A 13,532-nucleotide genomic window follows, 5' to 3' on the forward strand; every position below is an offset into this window, starting at 1 on the left:
GGGAGGAAGGGAGGAAGGGAGGGAAAGAGGAAGGGAGGAAGGGAGGAGAGAGGAAGGGAGGAGGGAGGAAGGAAGGAAGAAAAGAAAGGAAGAAAGGAAGAAAGGAAGAAAGAGAGAAAGAAAGAAAGAAAGAAAAGAAAGGAAGGGAGGAAGGAAGGAAGAAAAGAAAGGAAGAAAAGAAAGAAAGAAAGAAAGAAAGAAAAAGAAAGAAAGAAAGAAAGAAAGAAAAAGAAAGAAAGAAGAAAGGAAGGAAGGAAGGAAGAAAGAAAGAAAGAAAGAAAAGAAAAAGTCAGAACCCCTTGGAGGGCTCGGAGGGCCGAAGCTGGGACAGGATTCTGCTGAGTACACCAGGAGGATGCTCGGGCAGTCCTGCCCGGCGGCAGCTGAACCCCAAGAAACCCTCGGAGTGTCCTGAGCGGCTTCCTCCAAGCTTGCTAGGCCAGGACATCATTTGTTGATTCTAGAGCCCAATCCCTAGCTCATGATTTCCTCCCTGGTTGCCATGGCCCCGTGCAGAAAACATAGCAAACTCCTGGCCCCAGGCAGCTCATTTATTTCAAATATTCCTTGCAGCTGGCCTCCAACCATGTTTGGGTGTCTGGACTGGAGCATGAACTAATTGCTCTGTCTTCGGCCCCCTCCCCAGCTCCCCCTGCATACTTTATGGTTCAGTAAATCCACATTCCTCATCTCGCCGCCGCAGCCGAGGAGCAGGAGGGAGGGCGGGTGGGAAGCCGCGTGCAGGGGATGGAAGGCAGAAGAAGGGGGCAAAGCCGAGAGCCTGCTACCTGCTCGAAGGCAGGCTATTAATTACAACCACATGGGCCAGTCTGCACGATGGTTTTATTAAGACCACTCCCTTCAACACAAAACCCTGCTCCCCGAGAAGTCTCCCGGCAGCACAAAGGCCCTTATTTTCCCTGTGCTTCTCCTACCGCCCCCCCGGCCCGCGCCCCCGCCTCACCCTTCTCCTCCCCCAGCCATCCCCTTGTAAGCGAGCCGGAGTTCCAACCCAGACATGAACTCCAACCTAAAAATAATTTCAGCCCCCGCTTTTCCTCCAGCTGCATCTGGGGAAGGCACCTAGGGGTCCCTTTTCTCAATACGCACCTTGATCTTTGGAGACTTTACCTGGGAAGAAAGAGTATTTGTCAGGAGGTTGGCTGAGGCATGTTCGGTTCATTCTCAGAGACCAGTTCCAATCCGGGAGCTGCCATTTTGCAGACGTGCAGGAGCTAGGAAGGCATTCGTTCGCATGCTTGCTTATAGGCCCGGCCCTGTTCTAGAGCTTTATTTCGCTCTTGCTACCCTCCTCCAAAGTGGGCTCTACGGTGACTGTCATTTTGCAGAGGCTCATCTCAGGTCACACCGCTGGTGAGGGTCAGAGCAACACTGGAGCCCAGGTCTGACTCAGGAGGCCACGTGCTCCTTGCAGGCCCAACCCAGCCACACGCCGAAAGAATTTCCCTTTACCCTGCAACTTTTCCAGAGACAGGGCTGACACAGTCGCCAACAGTGGTCTCCAAACCCTCGTACACAAGGTCACTTGGGGAGTTGGAGAAAACTGCACATTCCTGGGCCTGGCCCCAGAAATGTTGATGCGGTCCATCTCAGGCAGGGCACTGAGACGAGCATCTTAACAAAGATGCTGCTGGTGCAGGTGGCCTGAGGAAAGCTGGCCAGGAGGCTCCCAGAGGAAGGGACACGGGACCTTGGTGCCGGGGGTCCTGGGCCCTCAGACCAGGGTACTTTTCCCAGCACCACCAGAGCCTGACATGCCTTTACAATTTAAAGTGCCCACAGGGAGCTGAATGCAGAGCCTGACATGCCTTTAGAATTTAAAGTGCCCACAGGGAGCTGAATGCACTCGTTAATTCTTTGGAAACCAGTCATGGATCATATCTAGTAAACCTCTTGACTCTTCACTTTATCACTCGCCAATCCTCTAAGCCGGAATTTCCTGTCTTCTCTGCTGGGGTGTGGAGTGGGGGGACTCTGCCCACAGCAGCTGGCAGAACGGGTTCACTCAGCATCCTGTGCACTTGGCTCTGGGGACACAAAGACGAATGAAGGACCAGCTCCCCCCACTGAGTGCCCAGCGCTTGGGCTCCGAGCCCACATCTGGGCTCCAAAAAGCCCAGTCAACTCAACGACAAGCCAGAGGCGCTTGCTGAAGTGCAGAATCCTTTCTACTAGGCCAGCAGTTCCCTTACTCTGAGCTGCAGGCTCACAAACTTCTGAAAAAGGGTGGGGATGGTCTAGGATCACCCCTCGGGGATTCTCCTCCTCCTCCTTCTGGCATCCCACCCTCTGCTAAGGGCTCGGGGGGAACCACCCAATTCTCTGTTGAAAACCATGGACCCCTGGGCTTCCCTGGGGGCGCAGTGGTTGAGAGTCCGCCTGCCGATGCAGGGGACGCGGGTTCGTGCCCCGGTCTGGGAAGATCCCACGTGCCGCGGAGCGGCTGGGCCTGTGAGCCATGGCCGCCGGGTGGTCCTGCGCGTCCGGAGCCTGTGCTCCGCAACGGGAGAGGCCGCAACGGTGAGAGGCCTGCGTACCGCAAACAAAACCAAAACCAAAACCAAAACCAGAAAAAACCATGGACCCGCCCTTTTCCCTTCCCCCAAAGCATACAGAGGGATTTCAAAGTGGCTGTGTATTTTAATAAACTTTCCTTTATTAGGTTACTGACTATTATCAACCATCATAAAATAGAATGGGAGTTTCAAAACTGTACAGGCCACAAGGCTCTGGGCTGAGAGGAAAGAAGGGTGGGGTCGAGCGAGGTTCAGGGAGCTGGGGGGCAGGAGGTGCAGAGAGGTGACAAAGGAGCCTGGTGATTTGTCCAGCGTCTGTGGCAGACGGCTGGGTCAAGGCGATTAGGCTGGGATCTGTATAAGTGAGACCCTCTCATGTGTAACATTCATCAGAACATGACCCACCCCGAAACAGAAGTGAGGAAAATCTTTAAAAGTCTTACAGGTTAGGTTCCCCCCACCCGCTGGGGGAAACAAAACCTCCAAATAATAAGGGGGTAATTTACATTCCTCACCCAGTCTTGGCACCAATTTTGTGCTTTAAAAAATATACTCCACTGGAACTTTTTTTTTTTTTTTAAAGGTACCCTACAGCAGCTGTTTAAAACATAATTCTTACAGACAAATATATATGCATATATATTAAACATTTTAAACAAATAAAGTCATGTACTGTACCTGTACAGAAATGAACAAAAGGCAGATTCTAAGAGAGTCGACTTAAAGACATAAGAAACGGTGACTGTGGCGGCAGGTGCTGGGGTCTGCTACGTGGGGGAGTTGTGCATGGGAGGCTGCGTGCCTCTCCTGCTGGCTGCCCGCCCCGACCCTCTGCCCCACCTCACGGCTCTGGAGCACCGTGATGAACCCGGACAGGGGCACCAAGTGGAGACCTGCACTGGCTCCTAGGACGCGCAACTCCGCTCTGGTCTCCCCCACCCCGCCCTGCCCCCGGCCTCTCGGGATGGAGACTCACTCATCCTCCCGTCTCGGTTCGGGTGGTCCTCAGGGAAGCTAGAGCTTGCGAGGATGCACGTGGCAAATCTCAGGAAAGCAAAAACAAAACCCAACCCACACCGAAAATCCCCACAGAAGACTAAAGAAATAAAACCACGTGCAAAGACGGACGAGCCCTAGCGATGGGTGGCTGCCTGGAGAGATACGGGGAGCTGCCACTGCCCGTGCAGACGGGTCCCCCGAGGCACTCATATTGCACGTGAGGCTGATGTCCCCTCAGGGGCCCACTCGGAGCAGAGCCCCCGGGAAACTGTTAGGTCAGGGCACCCAAACAAAGACACCCCTGTGCCCACGCAGGGACACACGACAGACACGACCCAGCGAAAAGGTCAGGTGAGGCACACACATCCCAGGAGGGGCAGGTGGAAGGAAAGCGACAGAACACTCCAGAGAGCGGTGACCCGAACAAGGTGTCCTTTCTAAATGGAATAAATAAATGGCTTTTGTTATTGTTAACGGAATAAATACAGGGTACGGGGGCGCCGGCAGCCAGGACTAATGCTGGATGCTCACGGGCCTGGGGAGGGTCCAGGTTTGCTTTCTGCCTCGGTGGCCGCGGTGAGCTTCGGACGTCCTGAGCTTCGTCCGGCGCGGCTGCCCCGCCGGGCGGGCGCCGGCCCTCATCTAAGCACCCCCGGGACCTGCTCTCGGCGCCGCGGGAGCACCCAGGCCACCCCGAGAGCAGGTCGGCGCCCAGCGTAGGAGTTCATCCTGTGTGTCCTCTTCCCAGGAGGGGCTTCGATGCGGCGCGCGGGGAACTTGCGCCAGTGTCCTCAAGGGGGCCAGAGGGGCCCGTGTCCAGAGCAGTCTGTGTCCGGCGGGGCAGCCGGGGAGGCTGCGGAGGAAGAGCAGGACTCCCAGGCCGCAGACGCCGCTCCGGGGCGCGGGGCGCGGGGCGCGGCGGTGGCTCAGTGAATTGGCACCGGGGGTGGGGGTGCGGGACGGGGGCGGCCGCGCTGGCGGTCCGGCTGGGGCGTCACTGGTAGTGGAGGTAGGCCTTGAGGGAGGCAGGCAGCGGCAGCGCGTGGATCTCAGCCAGGCGCTCCTTCCCCAGGGCCAGGCGCACCGAGCGGCGGCAGAGATCCATGAGCGGCAGGGGCTCCGCTGCGGAGACCGAGGAGAGACAGAGGACGCTGGGTTAGCACAGCTCTAGGTGGCTCTAGAACGAACAGCACTGACAACGGCAATATAGCATCACTCAGACGAGTTCTAACGCCCAGATTAGATGACTCCAGACTGACTCATTTTACACTGTAAATGAATTATTAGTCGCTAGCACGGAGAACTCGCTGGACCAGGCCCCTCTGTAAGCCCTCATTTCATCCGCACAGTGGCTTGTTAGGAATGGCTTGATCATCACAGGGAGATATGCCATGACCATCATCCCCATTTTACCGATGAGGAAACTGAGGGACAGAATCCAAATAACTTGCCCGGGGCCACACGGCTGGTAGGACACAGAGCAAGCATTCCAAGCCAGGCCGTCCCTGCTCCAACCCATCAAACTAGCGGCCCCCTCAGTGCACGTCCATCCGGGGCACACAGGACGGGCTCTCCCCTGCACGTACCCCCAGCACCAGACCCCACGCGGGCCTCTAGGAGGGCGGTCGTGTTGTGTTCACGCAACTGCTCACGGGGGCTGTTCTCCAGTCCCTCTTACAGCTGCGGGCGCTCAGGCGCAGAGGAGACCGAATTGCCAGGGCTACAGGCTGGGATCCAAATCCCGGCAGAGCTGCTGCCTCAGGAATCTGGATTCGAGAAGGGCTTCTAGCTGCAGCCCGTAAGGGCACCTCTGTCCTTGTGTCCCGGAGGGCCTGGGGCCTAGCTTCCTGCAAGAGAGGCTCCGTGCAGCCCGCACCTCAGATAAATTCTCAGCTCCAGAAGGAACGGGAAAGTCATGCCCTCCAAGGCCCTGGAGGCTGCTGGGAGCACGGTGGGGCCCTGCTCACCCCGGACCTCTTGGAGCTGTGACTCCTCCTAGCCCTCGTACAGGTGAGCACACCGAAAGAGCCTGGGGTCCCCCCACGGCGTCCTGCACAGGCAAAGAGGTGAAATGAGGGCATCTGTGGCCCCATCCGCGGTCTCCCCCAGCTCCTTTGTGAACAAAATAACGGTCAGACCAAAAAACTGAGAAAGCCCCCACCATTTCCCTTGAGATCCCGTTCCACCAAGAAAAAGTGGACGAAAGTTCTGTAATATTCACCAGTGCGTCTCACAATATTCAAAATAACATTTAAAAATTCAGTTATTGGGAGATCCCTGACGGTCCAGTGGTTAGGACTTGGTGCTTTCACCGCCGAGGGCTTGCCTGGGTTCAACCCCTGGTCGGGGAACTAAGATCCCGCAAGCCACGTGGCTCAGCCATAAATAAATTAAATTAAATTAAATAATTAAAATTCGGGGACTGAAGACCAAATCCTAAGGCCGGGGGCGTTGGGGGAAATGGGGAGTGACTGAGTAGGGGTTCCCTTTGGGGTGACGAAAGCATTCTAAGATGGCCCGCGGCAATGGCTGCACAGCTGTGAGCATGCGGGAGACCACGGCATCGTGCGCTTTAGTGGGTGAAATGTAGGGCATGTGAGTTACATCGTAATAAAGCTGCCATTAAAAAAAAAAAAAAAGAATACATCTTAGGCTTGATAGTGCATTTACTAAATTCCAGGCTTTAAAAGAAGACAAACAATGGCTCTTCATCTCCCATGGGCAGTCACAGGAGATGGGATGGAAGTAGTAAGTGTTTTTCATGGAAAGCTTTGAAACGGGGCCTTCCCTGGAGGCAGGAGGATGAACTAAATGACCTTCCATCTTCGTGGGTCAAGGACTCCACAGACCTGGTGGGTTGGGCTGGGATCCTCCCACCTGCCAGCCCGCAGAGACCTGGGTCTCCTTCACTGGACCTCGACCTGCCTCGGCGGCCCCAGATCTGGCCCCCACTTTCACCCCGCCCAGCAGCCTGGCTGACCTCAAGCAGACGGCCCCCTCCACCCAGGCCTCAGTTTCCCCAGCTGGAAGATGAACGATGCGGACCAAATGCCCCCCGGAGTCCTACGGGCCGAGCTCCTGAAGGCCGGCGACGCCGCGCGGCTGCTCTCGGCCGGACCCGCGGTTGAGGAGTGAGTGGTCCTCTGAGCCAGGGAGGGGGCAATTCATCTCCTCTCCTCCACTCAGAAGCGCTCCTCCATCCTCCTCCGGCGCCTCCTCCCACGAGGATGTGGCCCAGCGCCCCCACTGGGAGGCAGAGGGGCTTCGCCTGGCGGCCGGAGGCACTTGAGAAAGCTTCAGGAGCCACTGCCTGTGGCCCCAGGGCCCTGCCGGGCTGGGGGAGGGAGGGCCGAGAGGGAGGGCCCATCACCGCCTCTTGGCTGAATGGCTTTCGGGTCAACTTACCAACACCCCCAGGTCATTCCCACCCCACCGCCACTGATCCTGTGGGGGGCAAAACAGCGATGGCCAGGGTCACGGTCTGATCGCAGGGGACCACGCGTGAGGCTACAGAAACGGACGTGGGCACGGTGCCAGGGAAACGGTCTGTCCCACAGATTGTGCTTGGTCGCTCACAGGACCCAGAAGGCCTCCCCGACGACCTCAGTCCTTTCGCCTGGGGGGCCGCAGGTTCTGCATCCGGCTCCATCCACGTGGCCGATGCCCGCCGCTCTTCCGCGGGGGCGCGAGGGGCCGCTGGCCGCCACGTCCACCTCTGGGAAGCCCGGGTGCCCGCCCCTGTGCACGTCTTATATGAACGAGAAGGGCTGGTGCTCGGGGACCAGGAAGCGAGGCCGGCGCTGTTCCTGGGAGAAGGTCGAGCAACTGCACGAGGCCACGCACCCGCGTCCACATCTCCCGGAGAAGCGGCCACCTGGTGGCCTGTTTGAACACGCACGGCCGGGGCCACCTCCCAGTTCTCCGAGAGACTGCAACCCAGCCGGAGCCCCAGAGCCCGGCGCTGGGTCCAGTTCACAGGCTGTGAATGAACTTCGGGTCTGTGAGGTCAAGGATGAACGGCTCAAGTCAGGCAGTGCCCGGTTCAGCGACGTTCACGCCCGCCGCCTTCACAGCGGCCGGGACTGGCCCTACGCTCCCTCCTGCAAGCAGCTTTTGCTGTGGAAACGCTCCAGCAGTGTTTTCTAGAAAGTCGCGGGTGGAGGATGACCATCCCGGGACCTGTGTGTATTTTCCCTTTACCTCAAGGCGTTTTTACAAAAAAGAAGCACAATAAAACACCAACTCCTTGTCTTTGCCAACTGGGGAAGGATGCCTGACACCCAGTCAGGTAACATGGGCACGCTTGGTTCTCCGCCCCCCAGTTCTGAGAACCTGCTGTCCTCATGTGACCTCCCCCCCCCCCACAAGGAAGCCCCTGCAGGTCAGCGTGATCAGTTCCCCCGACGAGGAGCTCGCCCAGAGCCCAGCTGGCATGGGGGAAGGAAGGAGCCGGCGTCAGGTGTGGGCATCCCAGGAGGCTGGGAGGACACCAGGAGGAGGTCACCGAGGCAAAAAGCAGGAAAAGAGGTGGGCCTTCCCTGAACCCGCAGTCACGGCAAACCACACCAAATGTATCTGGGAGCCAAAAAAAGGGAGAATTTGAAAATGCTGAACTGCAGGGCAATGCTTCCTTAGGGGGAGGCACCATTAAAAGAAGGAGGGAGCAGGGAGGGAGGACCCACGGGTCAGGGACTCTTCCTCGTGTGACGGCCAGTCTGTTGCTGGCAAATAGGCCTTTTCCCTCTTGCATCTCCAGGGAGTGTGCTGGGCAGACCTAGGGGCCAGGCTGGGCCGTGTCCCCCGCCTACAATGACCATCGCTGCCCCTTCACCCCAGAAAAGAGCAAGATGGCGCAGCAACCCCTCTGGTTGCAGCCTTAGCCCTGGAAGTCTTTTTTTTTTTTCCGGCGTTACGCGGGCCTCCCACCTCTGCGGCCTCTCCCGTTGCGGAGCACAGGCTCAGGACGCGCAAGGCTCAGCGGCCACGGCTCACGGGCCCCAGCTGCTCCGCGGCACGTGGGATCCTCCCGGACCGGGGCACGAACCCGCGCCCCCTGCATCGGCAGGCGGACGCCCAACCACTGCGCCCCCAGGGAAGCCCAGCCCTGGAAGTCTTGAGCCCCTAGAAAGAGTCAGAACAAGTAGCCTGTGATCAGAGGTGGTTGGACCGTGGTGGAGGTCACATAGGGACACGCTGCCTTTGCTCTGGCCTCGGCCAGCTCAGCCCGTGGCCCCAGCACTGGGGCAGAGACTCTGCGGGGGCGGGTACACCTGGTGTCCCGGGGAAGGCGGGCTGGGAGGACAAAACGCCCAGCGCAGCAACCGGGGTGGAGGGGAGGGGGCCAGGCACAGGCCTCTGGTGACTCCGGCTGACCTGCTCCGCGAACAGCTGCGCCCTGCTGAGGTCAGGACCTGGCAGCCGGCGTGGGGTGGGGCTGGGCCGGGAAGGAGGGAGCAGACTTTCCAGACGACGCACGGAGCACTAACAGGTCAGAATCACCTCCAAGGCTGTGAGAGCAAAGCCCGGCCCAGGCTGACACCAGGAAGATGTATCTGGCCAGACCTTCCGCCTGTCACGGCCTGCTCCCCCTGGGTGGACCCGGACATCCCTCCTTCCTCAGCTGCAGTGCAAAGCCAAGCAAACCCTCCCGGGCAGAGGGCTCGGGTGTCCACAGACACTCCGCCATCTGAGCGCTGGGCTCTGCCTGTCGCCGCCTCGTCTCCCCTGCGGGCGGTAGCACAGGGAGGGGGACGTGCTGTGGGCGAAGTGGCACCGCCCCTCCCCCCACCCACCAAATTCAGGACCATCTGGAACCTCAGAATGTGATCTTATTTGAAACAGGGTCCTTGCAGATGTGATTGGCTAAGCAGAGGTCACACTGGAGCAGGATGGGCCCTGCCTTATAAGAAGAGGACAGATACAGAGGAGGTCACGGGATGACGGAGGCAGAGACTGAGCGATGCGTCTACAAGCCAAGGCGTGCTGACGAGGGACGGACTCTCCTCCGAGCCCTCAGGACGAACCGACCCTGCCCGCGCCTTGGTTTCGGACACCTGAACTGGCACAGAACACAGTTCTGTTGCTTTAAGCTGCCCAGCCGGCGGTCGTCTGTTCCTGGGGCCCCAGGAAATGACCACACCACCCTCCGCCCTCCGCTCCTCTCTACACCAGCCCCTCCCTCGGGCTTCTGAGCCCACCCCATCCTGAAGACGCTTGTCAAGGTCACCAGTGATCGTCTCATCGCCAAAGCTGACGGACAAGTCTCAGCCGTGAGTGTACTTGCCCGGGCCTCACCGTGTCCCTCCGGAAGTATCCTTTCCTCCCTGGGTGCCCGGGCCACTACCCTCCCCTCTGGCCCCACGGCTATTCCACGTCTCCTTCCCCATCGTCCGCCCGGGGACGCGCCCCAGGGCTCGGCCACGGCCCTCTCCTCCTTCCTTTCCTTGGTGGCCTCATCCAGGGGTTGCAGGTTCTAGCTCCATCCCCGCTGACCAATGTCCTGGACCCCGTCTCCAGACCCGCAGGGCCACCAGGATGTCTCCCTTTCCCGCAGCCACGGCCCCCACCCTGGCCCTCACCCCCATCCCCTCTCCCCTGGACAACCGTCAGGGCTCCTCCCTGACCTCCCGGCGGCCACTCTTGCCCCACACTGTGCATTTCTACACAGGAGCCAGAGTGACCCTTCTAGGACATGAGATCTAACATCCCGAGTGGCTGGGGATCCTGCCTCACCCTCACGGGGTTTCCCGTCCGGATCCTCCAAAGTCCGCCAGCAGTGCACACTGGGGCTCTTTCATGTCTGACCAGGAGCGGGGAGGCGAGAAGCCAAGGGGGCCCCGGCACTGCCTGGCATTGTGGTGGGCAGAGAGGGGCGTCCTCGTCAGTAACCAAGACTGTCGAGGGGGCCCAAGCGTCTGGGCACTCCCAGGTCCCCCCGCCCCCCGGTCCAGCCCAGGGGTAGCCTCTCGTAGCGCAAGTCCATGCTACGCCCCTCCCCCTCAACCCCCCTTTAAGTTTCCCAAACAAGAAAAATTGCGAAAGCATCTGACCTCCCATCTTGTGCAGAGCTAACAGGGCATCTACTGATCACGTCGTTCTGGGCCTCCAGGACTGTTTCCACAGAACTGCTGCTGAACCTTGTCCTGACTCGGCAGGGGGACAGTTCTGCTTGCCCGTGCCCCGACGTGCCACGGGGATAACAGGCCCCAGCGCCCTCCTAGCCGCTCCGGGCTCTGTGTTCTGCCTTGGAGCTGGGCACGTACACAGGGAAGCCGTGTGAACCCCCGGCACGGATGGACTTGTTTCCGCAGGGGACGGGGTTGCCCTGTTCTCATAGAGGCCGACAGTCTCAGAGGCCAGGCAACGAGGCAGCGGGCCCAACAAGTCACCCATCTGTCGGCACACGATGGGCATTAGACTCCCTGAGGCCGTGGTCACTCTCTGTCGGGAAGAGGGAGACGGAGCTGCAGGCAGGGTCCCCTGAGACCCTAGGTCCTGGGGCTTCCAATCCCTGTCCATCCCCACACGGGGCACATGGGGCCGTGGACCTTCTACCCTGTTACCTGGAGAGACGAGACTCACAGCCCTCGCCCTGGGGGTCCCCTAGACCAGGTCTGAGGTTACTTCCCCAGAGAGGTTACCTGCCGGATGCACACCTAGCCGGCCTTGCCAGGAGTCCCAGGACCTAGGGGGCTGGCTGTACAGGTGAGGCAACACCCCGCCTGGCTGTGGGCTCACTGTCCACAGTGGGCTCACTGTCACGGCCCAGCCAAAGCCTGAGAGGGGCAGCGAGGGAAGGAGGGGCGGCGGAGGCCTCCAAATAACAACATTTTAAGAGTTCGCTCTGACTGATGGCCCTGGATGTTTTCTCTGGAATCTTCCTGAGACTAAAGCAGGGAAGAGGAAGAGTGGGGGAACCTGAAGGTTTGGAGGCTGCAAGACCAGAGGAAGCGTCTGTGCTCCTCGGCCTCCCCCATGGCTCACCTGGCCTACAGGTGGGGTTAGATCTCAGGTGCCAGGCCATATCCGCCCCTTAAAGAGGTCAGTGCATGGATGGACGAAGCTTTCCAGCCCACCCCCTTTGCAAGGCAAGATCTGCAGATGGTAGAAGCGACTCCTGAAGGAGTGGGGGTTGAGCATGGGTATGGACGGTTCTGGAACGCTGGGGCCTCCTGCCGCCATGGGCTCCCAGCCACAAAGTCACAAAGCCCTCCGCTTCCCAAACCGGGGCAGTGCTGCCACAGGTAGGCTATTTTCACACGTGGTCTGAGAAAGGCCACTCCCTTTTCCAAGGGGACAGGTGGAAATTGCTGCTGATTCAGCCTGTTTCTAATCCATGTTCTCCTCTCCGAAGGCCTCCTGACATCATAACTGAACAAACCCCAGGAAAGCACCTAAAAAAGGAAAGCACCAGGAAAGACCCTAAACCTGTCTAATGAATGAGAGGCCATTGGCTTTCATTTATGTGAGACGCCCTAGTACCCCCAAAGCTGCAAAACCCAGCTCAACAACATGCTGGTTACTGTGCTAGAATGTGGTCAACTGCAGATCAAACCTGGAGGCAGGTCAACCAGAAACAAACCATGTTTATCAAAGACCATCCATCCGCCCATCCACCCATTCATCCATCCATCCATCCATCCACCCACCCATCCATTCACTCCTTTAGTCATCCATCCACCCACCTATCCATCCATCCATCCATCCACCCACCCACATATCCACCCATCCATCCATTCATCCACAGGTGCTGCCATGTAATCTGCAGACTCTGGCTAGAAATCCTCACTTAACCAGAGGTAGGCAAGAGTCGCCTCTGAGGATCTGAACACTGGGATGTCTACTTAAAGACATTTGAATTTCAACAACTGTAAACTTCTAGCTGGGCCCAGCGAGGACCAAAGGGGACACAGGGAGTCCAGGGACACTGCCACCTCGGACAGAGCAGAGGACACTTACGGTCAAGTCCATTCAAGTAGCGCATGCGGATCTCACAGTGGCCCCAGACGGCACTCACTACGGGATAAAGTTTTTTGCCCTTGAGTCCCCGAAAAGCTACTCCCATGTACTGTCCATCCACAATGAAGCTCAGGGTCCCGTCGTCCATATCCAGGGCCACCAGGAAGGAGTCAGGGACAATGAACGTCTCGTCCGGCTCCAGAAAGGCTGGGTACGTTTTGCTCGGCTGGTTTTTGCCGTCATGGTAGAGCCGGTTGCGCCCCAAGTCCCAGCCCCAGGACTCGTGGTTATTCCCCACGAGCGTCGTGTACCCCACGGAGTGCAGGGGGGCGTCCGCCGTCGCCACCCCCACCACGGCGTGGGTGCCGCGCTGCCTCATGGCCCACGTGATCTGCCACACGTGCAGCCCGCGCGTGTACCCGACTTTGCCCCTGATGGCGTCCGTGCTCTGGGCCACCGGATGCCGGTGAAAGATCAGCTTGTCGTCCTCCTTCACAAAGACGTTGAGCGAGCGGTCATTGTTGTTCCAGGAGTGGAGCAGCTGGACGTCGTAGGACACGGGGGGCATGTCCAGCAGCAGGTCCAGGCGGGTGGGCTTGCAGTAGTCCAGACCCTGGAGCTCCTGCTTCAAGGGCCGGTACGTGGGGTCCCTCATGTCCACCGTCTTGATACCTCCAGTGACCTTCTGACCCATGTCGGCCTCCCGTTTCACCTGGTCACCAGCGCCCAAGGCAAACTCATCAATCACGGGACCTCGTCTCCAGTTTTCCAATCAGGCCCGGACGGCACTCCTAAGGGAGTTTGCTGGGCGGCCTCTGCCCGGTGTGGAGCATCTGGTACTGCCTAGTGGATGGAAGGAGAGACAGGAGGCCAAGTGAGCAGGAGGTGCGGAGAGAAGGGGAGAAAGTAACTGGGTTCGTATCACGCCGGCATGTCCCAGCGGTCTGCCTTCCGGGCAGGCCAGAGCCTTGGCACAGAGTGAAATTCCCTTCTGTCCCCGCAGCTGGGTTGGCACGGAGGAGGGAGGCCGTCCACCTG

General features: G+C 59.0%; 1 protein-coding gene and 1 long non-coding RNA gene across 11 annotated transcripts in view; one reads left to right on the plus strand and one right to left on the minus strand.

Annotated features, from left to right (window-relative positions):
* Positions 1 to 2,655: 2,655 nt before the first annotated feature.
* SPSB1 (splA/ryanodine receptor domain and SOCS box containing 1) overlaps positions 2,656 to 13,532 on the minus strand; it is a 67,337-nt gene continuing 56,460 nt past the window's right edge. For 5 of the 10 annotated variants that reach the window (XM_059052471.2, XM_067018046.1, XM_067018035.1 and 2 more), the window contains exons 2-3: positions 12,495 to 13,337; positions 2,656 to 4,658 (exon numbers count right to left, since the gene is read on the minus strand). In XM_059052471.2, coding sequence (XP_058908454.1) covers positions 4,531 to 4,658; positions 12,495 to 13,188 — 822 coding nt within the window. In that variant the 5' untranslated portion in view covers positions 13,189 to 13,337 and the 3' untranslated portion in view covers positions 2,656 to 4,530. Of the gene's footprint in view, positions 4,659 to 6,118; positions 8,658 to 12,494; positions 13,338 to 13,532 lie in introns of those variants that run through there. The other 5 variants (XM_067017993.1, XM_067018008.1, XM_067018003.1 and 2 more) reach the window with 1 other exon arrangement.
* LOC136792948 (uncharacterized) lies at positions 8,989 to 11,927 on the plus strand. The gene is made up of 3 exons (XR_010837591.1): positions 8,989 to 9,024; positions 9,378 to 11,779; positions 11,890 to 11,927. It is a non-coding gene; the product is annotated as an uncharacterized lncRNA (long non-coding RNA).

Source organism: Kogia breviceps, chromosome 1 (genome assembly GCF_026419965.1).
Source record: "Kogia breviceps isolate mKogBre1 chromosome 1, mKogBre1 haplotype 1, whole genome shotgun sequence".
Lineage (NCBI taxonomy): Eukaryota > Metazoa > Chordata > Mammalia > Artiodactyla > Physeteridae > Kogia > Kogia breviceps.